Source organism: Podarcis muralis, chromosome 1 (assembly GCF_964188315.1).
Source record: "Podarcis muralis chromosome 1, rPodMur119.hap1.1, whole genome shotgun sequence".
Lineage (NCBI taxonomy): Eukaryota > Metazoa > Chordata > Lepidosauria > Squamata > Lacertidae > Podarcis > Podarcis muralis.
Window position 1 is genome coordinate 97,998,612 of NC_135655.1, and position 26,696 is coordinate 98,025,307.

Sequence of the window (26,696 nt, forward strand, 5' to 3'; positions counted from 1 at the left end):
ACATATGGTGAGTTAAACTCTTCTTATATTTATTTATGGTGGTTAAAACTTGTCAGTGACTGATATCCTTGTGAGTTTTAAATCTGTTTTCAGTGAACTGGAAACATGTTAGATAATGGGTTGTTTATACACTGTAAATCTACTTTCAGTGAGCTGGAAATGTGTTAGATAATGGGTTGTTTATGAGTTGCAAATCTGTTCAGTGAGCTGAAAGTTTGTCAGATAATGGGCTGTTTATGAATTCTAAATCAATATTCAGTGAGTTGGAACTATGTTTGATAATGGTTTGTGTATGAGTAGTAAATCTGTTTCCAGTGAACTGGAAACATACTAGATAATGGGTTGTTTCGAAGTAGTAAATCTGTATCCAGTGAGGTGAAAACATGTTAGAGAACAGGGTGCTAGTGAGTTGTAAATCTGATTTAGTGAACTGGAAACTAGTTTAATGGAAGACTCCTTACAAGTCATAAATTTGGTTTCTGTGCAAAGAAAATGTTAAATTACGTGTAGGATTTGGGTAACCATTTGCTTTTAGGGATGTGTAAAATCCATCAATAAATAGTGTCTTTTTAAGTAGTAAAGGTTTCTGTGAAGTGGAAATGTATCTTCAATATCACCAATTTTATTCTTGAGTGTTTCAATGAAATACTATAGATATTTGCTTGAATATACAGCAGCCAGATACAAATTTTGTTTTCTCTTAACTGGAGTAGGAGAGCCCAATTATCATAGTCAAAGCAATGAACAGACATGGAAGGTTCTTCATTCCCTAAGATTAAAACCCTGAATTACATCAATGACACTTTCGCCCCCAATGCTACAAGCCCCTAAGAGGCAGAACTCTGAGTCACATCTAAATCTCTCAGCCACTATGCCTACACCACTATATCTCCTCTGAGGCTAATAGAAATATATGATAAAATGTTTTGCTTAACTGTTTTGCTTATATCACTTCTACAATCTGTTCATGAAACAAATGTAGAAATTAGATTGGCCAGCTCAAGCAATATTGCCCTCTGTAATCTTGTGCATGAAGTCTGTCTCAGATTAGAATCTGAGACAGAGAAGAATTTTGGGATTTACCATGGTCAGTTTTTCTTTGGGGCAAACATCACTTAGTTGAAACTGGAAGCCAGTGCTCAATGTTATTGAAATAGCAATTGTGAATGAAGGCAAATCATTTTTTTTAAAAAAGTTCAGCTGCAACCAGTGCATCAGTATCAGATGATATCCTAAAACCTGAGAGAATACATTTAGATTAAGAAATACTTAGATGCCCAATTTATTATTACAGCTTCCAATCAATTAAAAGTCAGTAATTAATCACTTGCCTTTTAACCATTTAACCATTTAAGCTAATATTGTGTATTCCAAAACTCAACAAATTGCGTTTGGAGAGTCTAAACAAAGTATAAGTTCATTACAATTTAATAAACAAAAGCTACCGCTCACTGCTAACAAGAAAAGTCTAGCTGGAATGTTTTCTTTTTCATTCCCTATTATAGGAACAGGCAGCTATGAACATAGCAGTAAAAAAGTGCACACTTAAATTTGCCATCCCACAAATTAAACCAATTAAGGCTGCGATCTAAAAATACGTACAAAAGATAAAGTCCCAGTGAGTAAGCATTGCACTGTAAAGCTTCATTTATTGCAGTTATAATTTAGGGCATGAGATGGTTGCACTTTGGGGGGTAAAAATAACTAAAAGACAAGTGGATTTAAAAACAACCATGCATAAGTATACTTACTTTCAACTACAACTTTTCTGCCAGACCAATCATCTTTAATAAGTTGTATGTTTCCAAAGTGTGCATCACTGAAGAAGATTCGGTTAGTACCTCTTCCTTTTTGGCTGTAGTCAAAAGTCAGTGCTATCACATTTTTGAAATATTCAGGATTTTCGTAAGGTTGTATTGGTGAATTTAAATTTGTTTCATCCGAAAGATGTATACTTTTAAATATTGTTCTTCCTGAATAAAGCAAATAGCCATCATGTCTCAAGCATGTAACTCCATCCTCGGCTAGGTAGCCATGAGCACAAGCACATGTTCTCTGCATATTTCCTCGAAAAAGGCAAAGTTGCTGACATCCACCATTGTTCTTTGCACAAATGTTGGTTCCTGTAGGGAAAACAAAAAAATTCTGATTTTTATAACTTACCATATCGTAATGATTTTGATTATGTTAATATCACACACCAGAAATCCACGCATTTACAGTAATATAACTATTATTTAATTAAATTAAATGGCTCTTATACCACCAATGGAAGGAGAGGACCTCCCCTGATTTCCCCTTCCATTTGCAGCTCACTTTGTCCCCCAAAATAAGCTATGGAGGGTTGGGGGATCCTCTAGAACAGTGGAAAAGGCAAAATCAAGAAAATGACCTCTCTACCTTTCTGCTGGAACTATTATTTACCACAGTCATTAATCAATGATTGAAAGAATTGTTGAGATTTCTCTACAATTGCTAAGGATTAGTTATAGATATATATCGGCTATGAATGTTCAAATATCTCATACAAGGTCATATTTTATTATTTTAGAGGTATTAGAAGAGATATATGAAATATTAAGAAATGTTTATTTAAACAAATGTGCTTGGAAACAAGTCCTTTTAATTTCAATATATTTTAAAAACAAATAAGTATGTATAGGCCTGGTTTGGTTTTGCTTGTTTTTATATAAAAACAAACAAAAACAAATTGAAAGTATCTGTAAACAGCATAAATCAATATATAGAAATTCTATATCTAGAAATACTTAAGTATTTATAAAATCAAAAGCACAGACTTTTGTTCTGAGTGGTCTAGTTGGTTATAAATGTTCATTGTAATATTTGTTAAATCAAGCAAAAATGAATAACTTAAGGACCAAATGTCAAAGTAACAACTTTTAAGTACCTCATGTTGGGAGTTCAACCTGTTAGTAACATAGTTGTCAAAACATATTTCAACTATTAATTTTAATTTGTACTTTTGATGTTAGCACAGTTTCTAATTATGGGTGAATTTGGTTCTGCTGCTGGAAGAATCTCACGAACGGTGTTTTTCTAATGGTATGCTCCCATTGGTGAATGAGGGGATGATTTTGGTTGATTTCCCTATCCCTATGCAGCCCCATCCACGAAAATTGGGTCCAGATGGTTGGAGGACCCCCTAGAACAACAGCAGGGAGAAGGAATTGGTAAAAGATTCCCTCATTCCCTCTGTGATTCCTTGTTGGATCTAAAATCTCCCATGAACAGAATGAGTCCTTCTGTCTGCAGAAGGCATACTTAACCCTATATGTTTAAATATTTGCTTTTCTGCATTCTTCCATAGACAAAAAGAAAAAAAAATAGTAATGAAAACAAAATGATTTGATTACAAATTCAATCCTGATTCAAATGATTTAAGGAACTAATGTTCACTATTAACATTTTATGTGTCTCTGTGTGCATTTGACTGTTCACTGTTTTAAAGAAGTCTATCAATTATTGTTCATTCCAATAGAGACATTTGTTTACATGTAAACACATTCCAGTAATTTTGGTGCACTGCTAATGGGAGAGAAACCAAAGGCACAATTCAAGAGGTGCTTCCCACTGCTGATGTAACCTTTCCCACCAACACAAAGCAGCTGAGCACCGGTAACGCTAGACTAATTTTTGGTTTCAGTATCTCACATCCCATAATCTGTTGCCATGTGGCCATAAAAATTGTCTGGCTTTTCCTTGCCTCTGTAACACAGCAGACTGATATGCAGAAATTAGTAGGTGAAGCTTTTCATGACACAAAAAGTACACATTACTAAATTGCTGCAAATCAAATAGCTGTTAAGGCCAACTACAGAACAGTTCAAAAGTTGACAGCTCTTGCCATGATATTTACCCTGATAATATCTTGTTCCTTGTTGGGAGCTTTTGCAACTGTTCTAGAATTAACATCTCCCAGTGAAACATGGGTTAGTTCCAGTGCCATGGCCAGTGCTATTTTTCTAGGGAAAGAGGTGGCAGAACTCACCATGAACACCTTTGTTCTATTATAATGGCAATGGCACCTGCCTGAGAGGGGCTGAAACAAAAGCCCTGGCCATGACTTTTGGCCTTGCGGTAAGATATGCCTGGGGTTTGCTTAAGTGTCAGATGCCTGTGCAGTATGGGGGAGCGAGGGAGGTACAAAAGGGTCATTACAACCAAATGAAGTGTATTTGTAGATTATACGACATGTCCCCAATATATCTAAGTGCATGAGACATCTTTCCTTGCCAAGCAAGCAGATAATTGAACACAATCCATTGAGCCTCTATGTGCAAGTCTATGGATGTGTACAGTATATGCACAGAAAGGCCTTTTCCTTTGGGCAGAATCCAGCCATGTTAAGCACTTTGAACCCCATTGGTTTAAATGGAAGCTTTAAAGCATTTGTAAGTTGGCCTGAATCATTCCTTCCTTTTCCGAATAGCAGCTCCAAGAAGTTGCTCTTTCAGAAAACCCAGTGTGCAGTGAATCATGTAATGGTGGTCTGCAAATTAAAATGCTATCTCAAAAAATGATCTTTCTGTGGTCTCCTCTCCATCTCTGCAGTTAGCACAACAAATGCCACAAACAAGCCATGAGCTTCTAGTTACCTAGCATAGCATATTCAACTTACGCTGGTGTCACTTACGAAGTTTATACTACTTATTATAGTAAAGAAACCTAGAAATACTTCATTGTTTCTTTTAGATGGAAAGACTTATGCAACCATGCAAATAATATCAAATATTTTGGAGACATAATTTTACAATCATTAATATTTTAGTAGGCTACAAAGGTTAATATTTGCTGTGGAAGGGTGTATATGCCACTTAATCAGTAAACTTAATCAGTAAACTTAAACATATTTAAAAGTGTTACATATTTTGGATCATCTTTGCTTGTTGTAATGCCTTTCTGTTGTTGGTCTCCATCTGTCTCAAGAGACCACTGAGTGTGCCTGTGGAAACTAAGTCAAAGTACTGTGTTAACAGCACCAACTGACCTCATAGGGGCACAAATACTGGCATTCCTGTTATATTTTTAGTTTCTTTACAACAACTTTACACACCCTGAGTGACCTTAATGGGACTCTGTGCAAATGAAAACCTGACTTTTGGCTTCAACTACTTTTCACTTCACTGATTTTAAATGCCCTTTAAACCATGCATTCAATTAAGACCCACTATCTAAAAATGAAGTTAATGCTATCAGTATTTAGGATCTTGCTGACAATGAAGATGCGGGCATCTCTGCTAGAAGGTCACATTAGAGGGTCAGTACTTGTTAAAGGATAAAACAGGTGTTTTGTGAACAATGAAATTATGCCTGTGCTTTCTCCCGTCTTGAACAGTCATCATGATGCCAATGCATTACAGCTTTAGGCCTGTGTTAATTACTTCTACCTTAATAAAACTTATTTTTTAAAAAATAGTTGAAATGAGATAGAAAACATTTCAAAATATTTTCACCTGTTTCCCCCTTTTGTCTTCCTGGCTCACTGACAACCCCTCCTCCCCCCCAGACAAATTAAGCATTTGTCGCCTAGTAAAATTTGAAAAGTGTATTAATATCATTCAGATATGATTTTTTTTTCCAAACTGTCAGTCATAAAATTCTAGCATGTTACTTCATTATTCTCCCTTACCCCCATTATTATTTCATCTAGTGCAATCAAGTTGTAGACACAGGCACCATTCACCAGAATAAAACTGTTCAAAAGAAGCATAAAGCCTGTTTGAAGGAAGCAGGCATTAAATCTTACTAATTCAGCTGGGAGATATAATTTTTAAGGCACAACACACAAACACGCAAATATTTTTATTTCTGAAGGTAACATAAACAGAAGTGGGCATCAACCATCTATCAAAGCAATTAAAAATAAATATAATAAACCTTCTAGAGTGTTAGCCATATTAGTTTGTTGCAGAAAACAACAGCAAAGCATTGTGTGGCATATTTAAAGACTAACCGATTTATTGCACTATTTTAGGATGTGAGCTGAGGATCGTGAAAGCTCATACCGTGATAAATACGTTAGTCTTTAAGGAGATACAAAGTTCTTAGTTATTTTTTAAAAAACTATCTACACTGGAAATTCAGGAACTTATTTAATAAACTGTGATATTGATGTCTTAGAATATCCTTTTATTTATGTGTATAATATTCCACACAGTTTTAATTGTTATATAAAAAAGTGACATCTCAAGTGGAGGCAGCATATTGAATCATTGCATCTATACTTACCACGAGTAAACAAAGACAAGCAAGACCTTTTGTATTCCTGAAATTTTAAGTGTATTGTGTGTGTATATATGCACAATTATAGTTCTCTGTTACCAGACCTAATAGAGAAATCAACACAAAATCCTCACATTTGTGTTCATCTATATTCTTGTAACATTAGAATAAAATGTAATCACAATGGGTTTTATCCAATTGATGCTCTTACATGAGTGCAGGAACTTTTGATCCAGCAGGAAGCATCCATTAATGGAGAACAAGAGCAAATGATTTTTTTTAAATTAATTCTCCCTCTACCCTGCAGCCTCCAGCATTTTCTTCAAATGTTCTGGGCAATAAACCAGTTTGTCCTGGGCAAACTGGTTTATTTTATAGGATTCATAAAGTACTACAGCATTCGTAATCTAAAAACCAATATTAACAATATTAAAAGCCAAAAAATAAACTAAGCACTGCTGAATTCAGACACACACTTTCCAGCCATATGACACATAATATTTCATTCTATGACAGTAGCAAGCATTACCTCTTTATTAGCAACAATGTGGTCTGTACCAATTTGGCCAAGAGTCAAGCCTAATGAGCACAGCAGCTCATCCCCAGTAGGTCTTGCCCCATAGCTCAGTGGCCAAGACTGTAAGTTCCTACCTCCCCACAGCTGTACAACTTCCCTCCTTTCCAGGGCTTTTCCAAGCAATCAGATACTGTGCCTGTGTGAAGTCAACCTCTCCTCCCCCTGTTTCATGCCTCTTCTGGCTCTGTGAGGCTAGCAGGGAGGGGAGCTTGTCATAGCAGGAGAGGGAGACACCTGTGATTCTTCACCTACCTGACTCATCTCTGCCTCTTGGCATCCCTCCTCCCCTGCTTAGGCTTCTGCCTCTGATTCTGAACTTCTCTCTTCCATAGATTCCCCCAGCTTACTAAAGTCCTTTTACCTCATTAGATTCTGACATCTCCTCTTCCCAGTCTTCTCCCTCTGACCACTCATTGTTGTCCCACCACCACTCCCCGGGGTTTCAGACCTCTTCCCTTGGTGGTTCTCCAGCTGGCTCTTCCCACCATTCCTCTGCATCCAACTAATCCATGACACTATTCCGTTCATTAAAGACACATAGACATAATGCCCATGGCAGCAACTTAGTCCTGAAAGTTCCTCAGGCTGGAGGTGGGACAGCACAGGTGAAACCAACCACCCCATAATAACAGATTAAGTCTCTTCTTCTGGAAACACCTCCGTTATGAAGGCTGCTAGGGTTGGAGGCTAGAGCAAAGCAGGTGGAAATGTTTGTTGTTCACTGGAGATTCCTTGTCTAGAATTTCAAGTGCTTCCAATACTAGCGTGAGACTAGTTTCAACCTGAGTGCATTCACCAAGTTTATGATGGACTTGGAGGATCATTTTCAGTTCAGTTCTAGTTCTAAGCTGAATTTATCACTCAGTATGGGAAATGGGGTGCTCCTTGCATCCTGATATCAGTTTATGTAAGTCATGCCTTCTTGATCACGACAGTCAGGACTGGCCTAAGACATTTTGTTGCCCGAGGTGAATGATTTATTTATTTATAAAAACATTTATATGCCACTCTTTCATAAAACTTGAAAACAAAAGCAGAAAACAATTTTTTTTGTTGCTACGTAAGTTCTAAAGAACTTATCTATAGAATATGATTATAAAATGTCCATTTTCTACTTTCTATCATACAAGAAACTTCATTTTGGGTGGATGCATATTAAGTATTGAAAATATGTAACCTTTAGAAATTTCCTATATATTCTATATTTATTTATTTATTTACTTACCTACTTACTATATTTTACCAAGTAGGCCCAAAATAAGGTGGGACTCAATGTCATAGAAATGTGGCTCACTTTAATTCTAAACTTTGTTTCAAACATACTGTGGTAAAATCTAATACATTTTAATTTCACATTGTTTTTTTCAATGATATTGGCCTGAATATTGTATGATCTTTACAATTACTTTCTCCTATTTTTCATTCCCTGAACTTTATTTATAATTATTAGGTAGGGGGTTATCTTATTTGATCATCATTTAGAATATTGTTTTATTTAATATTTCAATAAAATACTTAAGTCTTGTATATATGACTGCCATTTAGCAATTTCTGAAAACATTCCATTCCAAAAATACAGTGGTTATTTTGTTTTTCATGCAAAAAAAAAAAAAAAAAAAGGATGATAGAGGAAGAAGGGTACAATCAAACATTAAAGTGTTGAACAAAAGTTTACCTTTCTCACGTCCTCTATTGAAGACTTTCACTTCCTTCAAGTTTATTCCAAGACCTGTCCTCATGGATACTGCCTCTGTGGCATCATTTTTGTGGCCTCGTCTGATGGACCCATTTGCATGAGCTCTGTCAAAAAAAATAATAAAAAAAGGAAATATCTGATCCACAAATCTCAACTAATTAAAATAAATTAAGTCATTAAAATGCAGGAGACATCTGGCCTAGCAGAAGGTGAAAAAGCATACTTTTGACTGTGATGTTGATATGGTTTAGCTTTGAATATCGAAAAGTGCCTTTTCTCTGGAAATTACATAGCTTTGTGAGATCCTTTCAGTGACCTTGCTAAAGAATGGCTAATCCTACAAGGGTGAAGCATCTGGCACAGAAATAACATTTTGAGACTCAAATACTTATGGAAAAATAAATTACCTGTCAGACCAGTAGATGTAAGCCCCGAAGACTGCGACTGAAAACATATCCACATTGCTTCCTGACAGCACAATCTCCCGATTCCTTCCACTCTCAAGGTCGATTCTTTCTATCTTGTCCATTCGAGCATCACACCAGTATAATTTATTTTCCTATGGATCAATTGAAAGGTAAGCTCCAAATACTTTTATCCTAGCTTTTATTAGGAAAATAAAATAATGAATGTTATGTGGTGTAAATGTTTTAGCATAGCATAGCATTAAATGGACTCTATTTGGAAGAAGGCACAAAACCAACCTCATGGTCTACAGAAATTCCATTAGGCCATGTAATTCCAGTGCCAACAAGAACCATCTTCTCTGATCCATCTAAACGTGCTTTGCCTATGCAGGGTGCCTGTCCCCATTCTGTCCAGAATAAATATCTATAACATGGGAAAAAATAGGATAAAATCTATGTTTATTGAAATTGATCACGGGGCAAGTTGTTGAGTACTATGAGCATTAGAAGGTTTGGGAAAGTTCTCATCACTGCCTGTTCACTGCATCTCTCACTTATGTTTCTGAGAGTCAGAGGGTATAATGGATGAATGGTGTGGGATAGGGAATAAGGGGCTACTATAGGAGGTAAAAATTGGCAAAAATCAGACAGAAGCACCTTGTGCAAGAATGATAAACTTAGTATATTAAGAGGTAGGTGTACAATATATATATTCTTAATTAAAGGTTTTGTTTGCTAAATTTGCTAACTTGCAATATGTTACTTTGTTCACATACACTTCTGTATACACAGATGTGCTCCATGAGATATGAAAATTATTAAGAATTTTTGCTAGTACCCACCCCTTAATGGCATCACATCATAGGTTCGCATACTGGATTCCCAGCACTGGCCCAAAGGGGACTATGAACTATGGCCCAAATCCAAATTGTTAAACAATTAGTTCCACATACTTATGTAAGCTTTTGGCTTGTACTTCTTGAACAGCTGCCCTTTGTTCCACATGGGAAACATCTCCATTACTGATAGGAGACTAAGGCTGAGAGAATTACATTTTGATAAGATTGCAAAAGAAATTGAGGGCTAAATTGAGAGTTAAACTGGGAACATGAATACTTAACCACTATTTCAATAAGGTTCAAATGCATGCATATAAATTTTCAAGTTACCCTTTTTCTGGGTGTACAGCTATAGACCTTGGCTGGTCCAGACCCTGAGAAATGACTACATATCGAAAAGATCCATTCAGCCTGGAAACTTCAATATAGTTGAAGCCATGATCTGTCCAATATATATTACCTGGAATGGGGGGGAAGCACCATTCAGTTATGGTGATATAAGCCTTTAAGAATGCTTATACTAACATGGCTATTGATGGAAGTTTTATGCCTGACTTATTACTTATTAATAAACAAAATCAACAGTTATATCGTATTTGTAATGGTCAAATGGTACTATAGTATACTTGTTACAAATTCATACCTAACAATGCTAAGAGGATGTTTAAAATAAATCTTCAGGGAAAGGCCACAAGGAACAACAATCTACCCCCCCCCCCTAAACAGAGTACATCAGAGGTTCTTACTGAGTTAATAAAACAAATACATCCAGAATAAAAACAAACAAAAATAATGTGGCTAGATCTAGACTCCCCATGAGCGGAGTAGGTGATTTTCACAGACTCATCGCTCCTCCAGCAGCCCGCTTTGTCCCCTGAAAAGCTGGTCTGGAGGATTGAGCACTCTCTAGAACAACATGGAAGGTAGTGTTCGAGGCTGCAGGGGGAAGGAATATTATGGGTCTCTTACCCCACTTTCATTGGACTGATGCCTTTTCCATGAGTGGAAGGAGTCATAGATTAATGGAAATGTAGAGTTGGAAGGGACCCTGAGTCCTTCCAGCCCTATGCTTGCATCCATCCCACTGAATATTGAAAAGGAAACTGAAAGATGCAAGCATAGCTAACCTACTATTTTCCCCTTGGTTACAAAGTAAACATGATTTGAAATCATGACTAGTATCATTGTTGTTTTAAAAAGCATTTGATAGCATTGAATGGAGTTATTTATATCATACGTTAAATTTAGCTTTGGAGAGAAATTTATCAAATGGATTAAATAGATCTATCCAACCTCCCTGGCATTTGCTACAGTATCAATGGATGGGTTCTGATACTCTCCATCTTTATAGAGGATGTATCAGAGCTTCCCTATCTCTGTTAGTATTTACTTTATCACGTGCTTTTTTCTGGGGGGGACACAGGGGTATGCACACCCCTAAATATATTGTGAATCTTAAGTTTGGCCTCATTGAGGGGCAGTATTTCAATATGAGTAGGAAAATGAAAGTACCCCCTAAACATTTTTTAAGGGGGAAAAGCACTGGCTTTATCAATCAAGTATTTCACAGAGTTTATCTATGTTCAAAACTAAAAGGGGTTAACATTTTTTAAAAGTGCAGGGTAAGACTATATGCGGATGATTGCAAATGAACTTTGCTTGACCCAGCAGAGAGGTTTGAGAATGGGATAAAAATACACTCAGAATTTGCATTATTATCTGGTCATAAGGTTAATATGAACAAATCATAATGGTTAGGATTTAATGTTGGGAGAAAAGAAAAAGACATGATAGCCACAGACTATTAAATTCAGGGAGGGGGGCACCAATTCAGTACTTGAAGACATAGATAAATGCAAAATCATCATCATCATATCAATAACCAATTGCTGTGGGAGAACAATCCAAACTGTCAATGTGTGTGGATTGGATGGAAGTGCACCTCTACTGAGCTCTGCTACCTAAGCCAGCCTTCGGTCAGCCAACGACAGTGGAGTGATCAGTGTAGCACTTTTCTGGGTGGGCAGTAGGATCCCCACCAACAGCAATGTGGCAGGGAATGGGAGGTTCTAAGCTGGTCCAGGAGCTGTTGGTTCTTGAAATGGTTTCACTGCTATCACACGCAGCATCAAGTCAAATATGGGCTCAACTGCTTCATGAGCTATAGGCTGCCGCAGCAAACTACCTCCCATCCACTTTCTGCCAAGGCCACCAAACATAGCAGGGCTGTGAGGTCAGTGGTGGCCATGCTGCTTTGTACAGTCTCATCAACCAAGATTGTGCTTAGCCATCCATTTAAATAACATGATAATACCAGATGACAGATAATTGATAATGACAAAGTGCAAACATGCTCTTGCTCTTCTCTTGTGCAATCTTATTAATCTACTTTTACAATCATTTGTTTCATATATATAAATTGCCACAGTACTATTCTATTTATTGTTCCTGGGGGGCGGATGTGAAATGAGAGTGATGTTTTTCATATGAAAGGTAATAAAAAACAGAAAAGTCAAGCAAAACCTAAATGAACCTAAATAAAGAATTAAAAATGAAGAACTGGTGTTACCCGCTATCCAATCCACTGCAATGCCTTCTACTCTTCCCAAACCATTTGTAATGATGTCTTCCTTCCAAGTCTGATCCCTTCTAGCTCTGCTTATTTTGTTGAACCCCATGTCTGTCCAATAGATTGTATCATTTCCTATGAAAGAAATATTAAAAATTAGCAATTATCAAAAACACAACATTAAATCTGTAATAAATGCCATTAATCAACTTAAAACAATAACTTGTGGGACGGGCTCATTCTAATGGCGGCCTCTTCTTAGCACCTCAAGTGCATGGAGATGCCATTGATGAGAAACAGTGCCTCCATCTTCGGGATGTGTACATAGCTGCTGTGATTTATGTAACTCTGCAAGACTAGGGGGGAATGTTGGTACACATAAGCAGTGTACTTCATGAGCCATCTTATTGACAGAAGTGTGAATACACAGGACAGATATGATGTTGTATAAGTTTGGTCCTCCAGGCGGTGTTGCCCTCATTGGGATTGGGGGCACTGGGTTGGTGGCATTACACCCACAGAAATGACACACCTCCACCCCCACTCCCATGAGCCACTGCTGTATTAAGTTTTTATACACACTTGCCTTCCACTTGTCCCTTCTAACAGTAACATAAGCATTCATCTTTCAAATGTTTAGTTAGTATGGATGTAATCTAGGTTGGCAAGTATAGATCAACTCTGATAAAAGGTTTCATGGTCAGTTGCATCAAAGATTCAGGACTTCTGCTCCCTCCTTGAACTCACAAGTTGCTTCCCAAAAAGATTATGGTGACAATATTTTGTAGCTGCTCAAGATGTTAAAATATGTGTAAAATAAAGATAAATATTTGTATTCACCTGCATGAAAATCTATGCCCACAGCAAATGAGGCTCCTGATATAGGCATTAATGCATCTGTCTTATCATTTGGATCAAGAGGAACTCCTCTGATTCCTTCATGAACAGAATACATCAGGAATGATTCTATGCCTAAAGAAAACACACATGTACAGAAACAGTAAAGATTAACACCATTATGAATATCAGCGACCGAGGTGGATGATGGGGACTTCAAGGGACATTGGAAGGGAAAGAGGAATCAACATCAAATCTCATTAATAGCCTAATAGCTGTTTTGGGGATCTTATCTAATTAATGGTAGAACATATAAATGGAACACAAAAGTTCATACAAAAAAGTTGTATGAAAAAATAAGCACCTAATGCTACAGTTCTATATCCATTTACCTAGGAATAAGTCTGAGGCAAATGGTTTCCTTTGGAGCCAATCTGGTGCTTCTCCCAGTTCATTTGCACCGTGACCACCACCCTGGCCCCTCAACCCTTCCCTTCTCCCTCATGATAAGTGACTGACTTGCTGGGAACCTAGCATAGGGGCTACACCCCAGCTGGTGAGCTACTTCTAAATAGCACTATAATTTAATTACTCCAGTCCCTTTGCATTCATTGGACAAAATCAAAGCTGGGCCAAAAACAAAACAAAAAAACCACACCTTTTTTAAAACAACATTTCTAAAATGTTAATTTCCACACACACACCCCCCCAAAGAAATCCCTGCGGTGGCTGAAATTTTCCCCATTTTGAGAGGCCATTTCCACGTGGCTTTAAACAGAAAACGGCAAGGTGGGAGGAATTTTACTCTTACTAAGCACTTGGGCAGAATATTGCCTTCACGTTTCCTCTTATATCTGCAAATATTAAAAGGATATATGGTTTCTTTTTTAAAAAATAAACTAAAATAAAAGCTTGATTTTCAAGGAAACTCCTGGAACATTTGATGGTTTGTATGGTTTGCCCTGTGAAACGTCTGCAAATATTGATTACTTTGAGCCAATGGTTTTCAAACTTTCTAAACTCAGAGAACATTTCCCACATTAACTTTCTTGCCTTGTAGAGGATTATGTGAACCGAGAATGAATCAAACATTAAAGAGGAACATCAATAATAGCAGACAAGCTGTCTTTCAAGAAACCATGTCCTTCCTTATAAAGAACCCCCTAATAAGCTTCCACGGAAACCTAGTGTTCCCAAGAACATAATTTAAAAGTGCTGTTTCAAGCAATTATTTCAGGGCATGTGTACAACTTACTAACACACTGATATACTGCTGATGGAAAAGTTTGAAAACGCACAAAGAGAGAGTGAAATCAACTGTTACAATTTCTTTGGGCCTTTTGCATATTTCCATATGTTTGTTAGAAGCAACATGTCAGAAGGCTCCAGAATCACTAATTCTGAAACTGCAAGAACTAGCTTTCTGTTATTAACATCAAAATGCAGAGACTGGAATTACAACAAATCCCCGTATTAGTTAATTTTGTAAATTCTATAAAGTTAGTATAGGAAAACCTGTAATAGCAATAACATACCAAAATTACACTCGGAAGGATCCAGAGTCATTTTATTTCCCAACTATGAAGCAGTAGGAAATTACTCCGGTGGTTTTTATTTATTTATTTCCTTTAGTATGCATTATTATTTTATTTTATTTTATTTTGGTAATAGTGAAGCTGTACCTTGACATGACATACGGTTTTTCCGAAGGTTATAGCCTACAGTACACAAGCATGTCCGGGTTGATTCTGAGGTTGGTAAGCAAAGTTGGGAACATCCTCCATTATTGTGTTGACATGAATTGCTACCTATAACACAATGGAGTTGGGGAGGGGGATGAAATAGAAAACAATGTAACAATTATGTGTGGAATACAAATACGTAAAGGCTAAACTACATGTGACCTTAATTGCCTAATTCTGCCCTTGAGTATAGGTTCTGTTCCACAATACCAGAGTAAAAGCTTTGATTGAGATGGGTGCCCTAAAATTCAGGGCAGGGGACACTTTAACCATTAGCCCCCACTGGAGTTCCAATCTGGGTTGGCTACCCACACCTACAGTTTGCATTGCAAAAACATTTTATTGTATCAGTGTGGAGCAATTAAAGCACCTTATGCACCACTCTAGGATCTTGACCCAGATTGGGCCTCCAGCACTGGCAATCGGGGGACCAGAGGAACGCGCTTCGAAGTAGACAAGTAGGGCTATGCTTTTAGTAATGTAATGCTGACATGAATTTAAATCATATTTATATAGTATTTCAATTAAAAAGTAGGATTATATTTTTTTGGAAAATATTGCAGTGGCAAAATAATCATCAAATTCATTTAATTATGAAATGCAAGTTTTCTGTTTTCAGTCAATCATAATTGTATTTCAAATTTATGTACTTTTAAAGTCTTCAAACCATGAGGTTTTCAATATTTTACAGAGAAAAGTTATCAAAACCTTCTCTAATAAAATATTTTAACCACATGGCCGCTTTCCAAACTATTTGGCATTCCCCTCCCTTGAACTCTAATTATAAGTCAAGAAGTTTGTATTCTAGTAATGAAAGCTGCCACCCAGGGCAGAGTACACTTAAGCCCCATTCCCTTGACACTCTGGGGCCAACTGCGCCAGAGTGGGTGAGCGGCCAATAATTACCCAATATTACCACATTTTTGCCAATTATGCAGATAACAATTAATATCAAAATAGTTCCAATTAATTCTATATTTATACAATTTAATCAAAGTGGTTTCCCGTGCTCCTTGATCAATGTTTTTTGTACAGTTCTTATATTGCTGTGTTTCATTTTTTTCCTTAACTTCTAATTACATTTCAGTTGGTATATTAATCATTAAGGTAACAGCTGCATTTTAAGTGAATACTGTTTGAGTTATTACATTATCTAACTTTTCATAGGATTTCAAAAGAGGTGCTCTAATTATTTTCCTTTTCTCTGTCTGAATATAACCAGTTATAAAGTCCTTGGCCTTTGTTCGCTGTCCCATTCTTGAAATTCCTTCCTACGCTGTTGTCTCTCAGCGTAGCTGGGGTGGGGCTATAATCTTGGAGAATTCTCAGAATATCTCATTAGCTCCCTCCCATCGTGCTCTCATCTTGCTCAATGTTTCTGGACAACAACATACTCCAACAGTCCACTCTTTCTCGCTACTCAGTCAAGAGTGTTGAAGTTTCCACAGCCTGAGAAAGAGGGATCCAACTTGCACCACAGGACATCTTGCAGTACTTCATTTTAATTAATCACCATCAGCGTCTCCATGCCTCCCTCGTCTGCTGCCCCAAATCTTTATGACTGCATTTTGGCCAAAGTCCACTTGAGTTATATCTCTTCTCTGTTGTTTTTAAGGGTGGTAGAGGTGGTATCTGCTCTAATTTCCCAAGATAATCCATTCCAGCCGTAGAGCTCTCTTCTCCTTCTATTTCTTTAAACCACATGCAGATAACTGTTGTTTTAATCACAGGCTTTATTCCATTTGTTGTTGTTTAGTCGTTTAGTCGTGTCCGACTCTTCGTGACCCCATGGACCAGAGCACGCCAGGCACTTCTGTCTTCCACTGCCTCCAGCAGTTTGGTCAAACTCATGTTGGTAGCTTCGAGAACACTATCCAACCATCTCGTCTCTGTCATCCCCTTCTCCTTGTGCCCTCCATCTTTCCCAGCATCCCAGGCTTTATTCCATACTGCAGACCAACTTCATTTTGTATCTTTAAGATTTTGCATCTGGAGAGGGTTGCCGAATCATTCATAAAGAAACTCAAAGTAAACAGGAAACCGGAGGCTCTCCTCTTTGCCATCCACCGCCCACACCAAATAAAATATTTTCTCAGTTCCAAACCTCAGATCAATGCAGCTGGGTAATTCCACAGTTCTGATGACAACAGCTTCTCTTGGAGTGTGCCTGACTTTAAAGCCAGTTAGAAATCCAATTTAACAGGAGAACTTCTGCTTCTTAATGGCGGCATAGGAGGGTTTCGCCAGGCAAAGTGCTTTTTGCACTCAGAGCCTTCCTGCCACCCTCATTCCATGCCAGAGCGAGAACTGTAAGTGAAGCCTGTTCCTCCCTTCCCTGAGAGGAATTTCCAAGAATGATCGACCCTCTACCATTCTTTTTTCCTTCGCCTTCTATCCCCACGGTCTTGTGGGGGCTACCTCCATTAAGGCAGACAGGTACCGGGAACCAGAATTATAAAATTTTAGAGCTGGAAGGAACTGCTTGTAGTACATGAAATCCAGCTGGTGAATTAGGCAAAGTCGCAGTTACAATGTTTGTAAAATGGAAAAAAAGAGGAGCATCGTTAGACTTCACTACAAAATAAAGGAGTTGGGGTCCTTTAGACCTTCCATTCAAGGGCAACAGGCTCAATGAAGAACAGACAGGAGTTCTTATTGAGGCCTTTCTGATTCACCCATCCCCCCAAAAAACTAACTGCAGAATCTGCAGATAACTGATGCTAAATGAAGTGTTTGCTTTTATTAAATCCAAAGTTGATGTAAAGTTATGATGTTGCCTTTATTAAAACCAAGCAATGTGTGGTGTCTCCTCCTTTTCATTAAAGGAGTTACAAATACTAGTATGGAAATAGTTATATTCCATTTATTTGGTACTAATACAACTGATCTATCATCAAGAGCAGATGCCCTAAGGTGAGTTTCCTTCAATGAAAGTACTTCTGCCATTCAATGAATGGGGATTCGATTCAGTGAAGAGGAGACACAGTATTTATTGATTCTCCTGCACTCTCTGCCCCACCTCTTAGGCTGCTCCAGAGGGCTTCTGAACCCTTTGGAGAAAAAAATTCAGGGGACACAAGGAAAGAATAGCAGGAAAGAATAACTGGTGAAAATAACTTCTTTGATTCTATTTGTGAGAGAAGAGTGGAGTTCTGCTCACGGATCACTGGAGCAAACCATTCAACTGATCATAATCATAGAAAATACAGCTTACCTTGTTGTGCTGCTTTATCATACACCTTCATATGTACAACTCCTGCAGTTTTGTTCCGCAGAACTGTGGGATTTCTTCCATCTTTCTTATTGCAGGTGCCCAGCTGGCCTAAGTTTTGGTCTGCCCACCATAACTTCCGATCTGTAAAGATAATGTTTATCATTAAGGAAAAACACTTCTTTACTAATATAACAACTTTCATATAAAAATAGATTTCCATATGATGTCTTAGTTATTTATGAGGTAAAATGTTTTTAACTTATTATTTTATTTTAAAAATGCCTCTCTGCACCCAAACATTTTTAATGAACAATAAATAATATCATGTGGGTGGTTGGATTTATTTATTTGATATACCACCCTTCATCCGAAGATCACAAAGCAGTTTACAACATAAACACACCAAGAACCCCACAAAATACATAGCCGAATAGCAAAAAACAATACCACCCATCCAATGTATTAAAGTAAGACCCATGAACAATGACAGTTCTATAACGTTACAGTGCTAAAAATGGCAAAGATTTGTCAAATACCTAAAGCCTCTTTTTTTTTTTTTACAATTCTCTGTCACCCTATTAATAATAATTAAGAGAAATAACAAATATAACATAATACTGTTTAATTAAGTGCAATGCATGATGCTGTGTGAGCAGCACCACAGTTAGAAATACGAAGCAAAATACCATACCTTAGAGTTCCGGAAACAGTTTTGATGGTTTTTTGTTCACAATCAAAACTATTCCAGGAACTCTAAGGGACCAAATTAGTATATTATGTCTAGCAGAAAGGCATTATATTATGACACTGGGTACCAGGCTCTCAGCACAAGTGGAGGTTCATCCCCTAGCTCCAGCACTAAAATATAGCCAACCCACTCAAAAAGCCCCAAAATGCCCAAAAAGATTGGCTGTGTGTAAGAGATTACATGAAAAAACCGCATTGTTTTCAAACTATATCCTGGTTATGTTTTGACCAAATCTTGTAAAGAGTATTATTGAAAGACAAAGAATTGGGAGACTTAAAACAAAATGAAGAACAAATAACACAGTAAGGGGGAAAAATTGCAAAAGGAAAGCCGCAGTGAGGTGGTAGGAAGTCACGGGTGGGAAAAGATTTGTATGGGTATATGTATAATGTATTAATTTAAGGAATTATTTTGTCATTCCTCAAGAATATATGTATATGTACAATCTATACTCAATAAAAATTAAACTTAAAATAAATAAATAGTCCCATCCTCTGTTGAAAATCATTGTAACTGGACAAGTGCGGCTCAAAAGCTGGTACATTATAAAGAATCACCATGCAAGTTGCCTTTTAAAAACACAGAGCAGGCCAGCACTATCAATGGCTCCAGAACTATTTCCTGGCAGTTATGAGACCAGTCCCAGGAACCTATGGCAACTTGTGCTTGTAAAATGGCTGGTAAGGGGAAAAGCAAGAAGGAGCAGAGGCTTTAGAGGACACGTCTACTGCTGTTGTTTTTTTCGTTTTTTGAAAGGGGAACTCTTTATTAAGGCAAATGCCAGATAATCAAATAAGTTCACCACCAAAACTATGACTCAGGCACCTACTTTCTCACCATGTATTTATTTATCTTACTAAATAATTTCTACCACACTCTTCAAGATCAGGTTTCCGGGCAGTTTACAAATAAAATGATAAAACTCTATCAATACAAAAATGCAACCAAATGCAGTTAAAAGCAGTATTTTTTTAAACAAAAACACCCCCCAAAACCACAGTGTAAAAGTCCTTTACAGCACATACTTATACATACATACCCTTTAAGTAAGAATAATTGAGTTCCCTGGTAAATGTGCACAGGATCACAGGTTTAGGACTAATTTCTTAGTTCTTATTAAAAAGCCTAAAAGGCTTTTTAAAAGCCTAGGAGAATAAGAAAGGGCCCAGAACACACATGTGAAGGAAGTGGATTTTGCTATCCTGGATTGACCGTAGGTCAATACTTGTAGGTATTGTTGCATAATTTACATGTATGGGGAAATATGTCTGTCTCATATGGACATCTTGTATGGGGTCGCATATTTTTACCTGTCTGTTCATTTGGGAGATTGTCATGTTAAGTATTTAAGTATTTAAGCAAATACTTCCTGGAAAAAAGTTCTTGCACTAATGAGATGACTTTGTTGGATAAAACCCATTGTTCTCTTACTGTGGTCTGCTTTGTATAAGTTATATATGTTCTGTTTTATGTACTTGTCTAAGATATTTTTTTAAAATTAATTGATTGTTATATATTGCCTTAGAGATCATATGGTCAAAAAGTGGGATGTAATTAAATAATGCATACATTAAATAAACATTAATAAAATAGGTAAATTGAATTAATATTTTCTCTTGCTGAAAAAAGCTCATTATTTTCAATCAGAAAACACAGGATCATCAGTATGTTATTGAAGGGTTCACACAGGAATTCTAAATATGAATAATAATCAACTGACAGCTGTGAAAAAGGCAAATTCCATACTTGGGATCATTAGTAAAGGAACTGAAAATAAAAATACCTCTATCATCATGCAATTATACAAATCTATGGTGCAACTGCATTTGGAATAATGTGCACAGTTCTGGTCGTCGCATATAAAAAAGGATATTCTTGAGTTGGAAAAGATTCTGAAATGGGCAATGTAAACAATCAAGGGGATGGAACAATTCTCCTGTGAGGAAAGATTTCAGCATGAATGGCTTTTTGGTTTAGAGGAAAGGTAAGAGGTGACGTGACAGAAGTTTATAAAATGATGCATGGCATGGAGAAAGTGGATACATGATTTTTTTTCCCTCCTCCCTCTCTCATGACACTAGAACTCGTGTGAAGCTGCATGTTGAAAGATCCAGTTCTTCAGCACGCAGAACATAGCTAAACTCATAGCAGGGAGCGACAGCCACTAATTTAGATGGGTTTCTAAGAAAGGATTAGACAAATTCTCAGAAGATAATTTTATTGGTAGCTAGTACCATAATTGAAGGGACATGGGTGGCGCTGTGGGTTAAACCACAAAGCCTAGGACTTGCCGATCGGAAGGTCGGCGGTTCGAATCCCCATGATGGGATGAGCTCCCGTTGCTCGGTCCCTGCTCCTGCCAACCTAGCAGTTCTAAAGCATGTCAAAGTGCAAGTAGATAAATAGGTACCTCTCTGGCGGGAAAGTAAACGGCATTTCCGTACGCTGCTCTGGTTCGCCAGAAACGGCTTAGTTATGCTGGCCACATGACCCGGAAGCTGTACGCCGGCTCCCTTGGCCAATAAAGCAAGATGAGCGCTGCAACCCCAGCGTCGGTCACGACTGGACCTAATGGTCAGGGGTCCCTTTACCTTTAGTACCATAACTATGCTGTGCTGCCACGGTCAGAGGCAATATGCTTCTGAATATCACTCGCTGTAAACCACAGGAGGGGAGGGTGTTCTTGTGCTCAGGTCCTGCTTGTGGGTTTCACACAGGCATCTGGTTGGCCGTGTGCCCCTTACAAGGCCTCCCCACTCCATACCTCCCATTGCTCAGAACCATTGCAAGTGGAGTCCTCCACTGCTCTCCCCAGCTCCCCTCTTCCAAGGCACATCTTACCTCCCCTTAATTAAAGGCAACCCCCCCAAAAATTTAAAACACACAAACATTAAAAAGCAGTTAAAACAACTTTAAACATTTTAAACAATTAGGGCAAGGCCATCCCCAGGGAATATGATGTTATGGGGGCGGCCCTTTCCCTTGCCTCCCTCCAAAGCCATTCCCCCAAAAAGGGAGACCTCGTCAGCCCAGGTCTCGTTATAGCCCCGCTCCCCTGGCAGATTGAGCCAATGTGGGCTCTCAACCCATCAGTCTGTAGGGGGTGGGGCAGGCCTCCCTATGCTGGCCAAAGGTACAAAATGGCAGGCTTCCTGAAGAGGAAGCAGTTGGGTCTCCTAAGGTCTTAATTTTGACCAAACTGCGGGAGGCAGTGGAAGACAGGAGTGCCTGGTGTGCTCTGGTCCAGGAGGTCACAAAGAGTCGGACACAACTAAACAACACCAAAAGGTCTTATTAAGATGCTGCCCCTTGATACATCTGCTTAAGTGTTGTGTAATGAGGCAACAAACACATGTCATTAATAACAAATAGCAAAGTCATTTGTCAGCACAAGTCCTAGCTATTAGAAGACCAGCTCCTTTCTTTATTGTTCGCTGAATTGCCTGACAGCCAATAAGCCCTTATCACTAATTAACATTGCAAAAATATGCTCTCAGAACATCAGGTCAGTGCCTTCACCTGGGTCTACCTAGTGATAGCTAATGTCCCCAAGGGGATAGAGTCCTGTTTCATCATAGAATGCCTTAGGTCAGCTTTCCACAGAGAACAACAAAGTCTAAACAGTTCCCTAATTCCACTGAGCTGCTTGCTTTTAATTAATTTACAACTCAATAGCCCAACAACCTATAATACTCAGCCTCCTTTCTCCAGGCTCTCACACAAAACACACATCCTCACCCAAGGTTTCATCTCCTCCCCACTCCCCACTTTTGTGCTTTTATTGAATCAACCAAGAAAAAAGTAATTTCTGGGGTTGAACCAAAGTTCACAAATGAGAACATTTGGCTCAAATTTTAGGAGGGGCCAAAAATCACTCTCCTGAAAATAAGTATGACTTGAAGGGTTAAAATTCTTTTTAAAAAAATTTAGGGGGCTTATCCTTGGTGGTGGTGGTGCAGCGGTCCTTCCCATTCCCTCCCCCTTTCTTTATTCTAACTCTGCCGACCATGGGAGTGACAGAGCTGCTCTCGGCAGCCAAATCTGTCCCTCCCCCTGCAAATGACCTGTTGTAGTGCAACTAGAGGACATTATGGGGACATCAGTGGCACCCACCCACTCCTATTGAAGCCAATTCCCTTTTAATACCTCTTCAACTGCTTTTTAAATTTAGAAGACACTATATTGCAATAGTGCAATAAAGTGGGCTGCTGATCCCATATATATCTGATATTTTGTAAATAAATCAGGCATATCTACATATAATTAATTTACTTTAAAAAATACTCTTGAAGAAAACATGAGAACAGAAAAGCAAAGCAGCTATAACAGAAAATCAAAGCAGCTAAGATTAACGGAACAATATAACACATGACTACACAGCAATGTCTCCCACTGCACTCATGGAAGGGGTGGCCTTTTGATCCAACAGACATGTCTACTGCTGAAAGGGGAGGGGAGTATTGCCATTTTGTCTTTCCCCCTCCCCCTATGTCACCCTCTTATGGAAAATCACCCAATTATTGAAGTTGGTTTTCAGGGGATGCAGGGTTGAGGGGGAATCAGTAAAATATGCCTCCCCTCTTTTTCTGTCAGAGGCATAAGGGCATCAACTGGATCCCAGTCATTGAGTTCAATGGGGGTTATCACCGGCAAGTAGGTATAGGATTGGAGCCCAAATATATGTATCACGTCATTTTATATATACCAATGGCATAGACTCGTTCTTTTCTTACTCATAATGCATAGAAATTCAAAGTGTTTATTAAGAATCTATACAGATGCTTTGTGGATACATTGTGAACTGAACCACAGTAATAACAAATGCATTTCCCCCCTAACACTTTAAACAGATCTACAGGTTAATTAAGTTCAAATGTGATGGTATCCACTTCCTGTGCAATATGATAAATTTATAAAATGATAATGGCATCTCCTAAACCAATGATTCTGTGAAAAGATTGTTCTATACACATTATTATTATTATTATTGTAAATGTTTCTGAAGAGGTACAATGAATATGTTTTTACAGCCACTGGCATGGACATAAGATGGGGACAGCAACAGCATTAAATAAAACAATGGATCTATGAAAGAGAATTTCTAATTATGGACCCGATCATCAAGCCTGGCCCAGTTCTGTTAGATGGATACAGAACAACATCATGCAAATAGAGAAAAAGTTAGGCAACACTATCCTCCTCCAGTACTAAGACAAATTCTATTCACTATAACAAACACTTTCACCCTCCCTACGTTATTTATGATTGATCAAAACTCACAGTACTGCATTTATTTATTTATTGCATGCCTAGGCTACCCATGTATAAATGTTGTAACGGGAACCCAAAATCCATGCAATGAGAGACTATGTTTGCTGCGGTCAGTATCATTGCTAGATATTGTTTAGGATGTTCGCCATACCCTTCACTGTTCTAGCATTGCAAAAGTGAGGCAATTAGGAGTCAGACTCTGCTGACTTCAATCATACAAAGAAGTGTTCAAATAGTAGCTCCCTATGCAATTAATAAGCGGAATATTCACAGTACCGTTCAACTAATGGGCCTAACAAAATTCTTGCTCCTTGTCAAGTCCTATACCAGGTAACTCCGCAACCGGGAGCTCCCCTGTGCAATCTGAGCAACATGTCTTCTTCAGTTCAGCATACCCCAAAGGAACATGTCATGATGAGGCTCTTCTGCCTATTGCACTACTAATTAAGATAGTTGCTATTTGCATAAATAGTAAATAGTCTCTAGTCCACCTACCTCTCCTGCTAATTCCAATCATGTAATTAGACAATCCTGTTATCTTTGTTCTCAGATCACAGAATCATTTTTTCACAACAGACATTAGAATTAGAAGACAATTCAGCACAGGGTTATCTCATCACTAGCCCTTAGAGTATTGGCCTTCTTTGCAGTCTCCTGCACCTATACAATTAAAAAAAATTCAAAAAATCAAAACAGAATTCTCAAAAATAGCCACATGCTGTTATCTTGTTTTCATCTTTGCAGTGACAATGGCTAAAATCCTTCTTAAACTGCATAAATCCCATTAAAATCTAACTGTGAGCCAATGTCATTTCCTTTGTACAACTATTCTTTAATTACAGCAGAAGTTGTAATTTCATCATATTGGGGAAAACCATTAGTAAATTTAACTAAGCTCAGGAACTAAAAGTTCCAGTCACACAAAGGCTAGGCAATCAACTACATTTTGAGGAACCAGGAAGACTTGACATTTCAATGTAAAGTAAAGAAGTAAAGAAATAAAAGAGCCTAGTTATTCAAAAGGAGATTTTCTATGCTCACCTGCCAAATACATAACCTTAAGCTAAAGAGCAATGTTTGTTCCCATTCAGTTGGAACAGAGAAAACACAGAAGAACACAGTTTAAGTTCCATCTATTATGTACAGGCAGCAAGTGTGCTATGTAAGCAGAAAACTTGTATACTTTTTAAGCGTCCGTCACACATTCTTAAGCACTAACATTTGTTTTCACTTAAATAGTTTATTAACTGCATAATATCAAAGTGTATCAATATTAGAATAGACAGATCAAATTAAAATACCTACCTGTGCTATTCACATACTATTTTATTTTAATATTTTAAGTATTACGTTACATTTTAAAATATGTAAGCTAATTATAAACTTATTACTGTAGTTGGTTTATAATGATATACAGGTGTGTGTATATATATATATACCTGTGTGTATGAGAGCGCACGCACACAAATACACACACACACACACAAATATATATACAGTAACACTTCTGTACTTAGTGATACATCTTTTCCTTCAAGAGTTGAAACAATACTTTGAATACAGATTCTGATGGGGTATTAATTTTCATTAATGATTGTTTAAATCCTTAAGAGATGACAACCATATACTGTACTTAAAACTGGACAAATTGCCCAGATATATTTCATTTATTACTGCTAATGTGCTTAAGAATATTGTGGCAGTTAGAAAATTTAGGTGTACAGTGGTACCCCTGGTTGCGGACAAGATCCATTCTGGAGCTGCGGTTGAATCCTGAGGTTTCCACAACCGGAGGGACTCCTTCTGCACACGCACAAGCCGTGGTAGAATGCTTCTGCACATTTGCATGCAGCAAAAACCCAAAAATATACTTCTGGGTTTGCCATTTACGTATCCCGAAGTTTACATAAGCAAAGGGATACGTAAGCGGAGGTACGACTGCATATATTTAACATTTGTTTTAGCGAATATTGCCTGTCATTATAACCAATCCAAGACTCATTGAATTGCTAAAGAGTACGTAGATGGATATCTGTTTAGGGGAAGTCATAATAATAATATAATATAATATAATATAATATAATATAATATAATATAATATAATATAATATAATATAATAATATGTGTATGCATCAGTTAATTTAAAATGTAAGCTACAACTTTCTACATTTCTATACTGTGTCAAATAAGTAAAACACTTCAGGTATTCAAAGTATTTGTCATTTATTTGCCTCTGTATTCAATAAAACTGTATGTTATTGTAGTAGTTACAGTCTTAATTATTGGTTATCAAATCCTATGACAATTTTGCTAGGATGCATGCATATCCTGGTGCATATACAAAACAAACATGAAGAATTGGAAAGGAACTTTTTTGCCTTCGGCCATGGTTATCACAGAAAATGAGATGGAGGAAAACAGGGGGCCTTTCCATTAAATCTTTGTTAAAATCAGCATGGTACACAATGAAAGCAATTTTACATTATATAAGAGTATATAAAAGTGCACAGCTGATACGTGCATTTCAGAAAGTTTGACTACTAGAACAATAC

General features: G+C 37.6%; 1 protein-coding gene across 6 annotated transcripts in view; it reads right to left on the bottom strand.

Annotated features, from left to right (window-relative positions):
* LRP1B (LDL receptor related protein 1B) overlaps window positions 1-26,696 on the bottom strand; it is a 754,317-nt gene that overhangs the window by 110,658 nt on the left and 616,963 nt on the right. For all 6 annotated transcript variants that reach the window (XM_028745157.2, XM_028745183.2, XM_028745175.2 and 3 more), the window contains 9 exons: window positions 18,125-18,265; window positions 14,851-14,976; window positions 13,172-13,303; window positions 12,332-12,466; window positions 10,093-10,222; window positions 9,221-9,347; window positions 8,924-9,075; window positions 8,496-8,620; window positions 1,752-2,123 (listed from right to left, as the gene is read on the bottom strand). In XM_028745157.2, coding sequence (XP_028600990.2) covers window positions 1,752-2,123; window positions 8,496-8,620; window positions 8,924-9,075; window positions 9,221-9,347; window positions 10,093-10,222; window positions 12,332-12,466; window positions 13,172-13,303; window positions 14,851-14,976; window positions 18,125-18,265 — 1,440 coding nt within the window. The remainder of the gene's footprint in view (window positions 1-1,751; window positions 2,124-8,495; window positions 8,621-8,923; window positions 9,076-9,220; window positions 9,348-10,092; window positions 10,223-12,331; window positions 12,467-13,171; window positions 13,304-14,850; window positions 14,977-18,124; window positions 18,266-26,696) is intronic.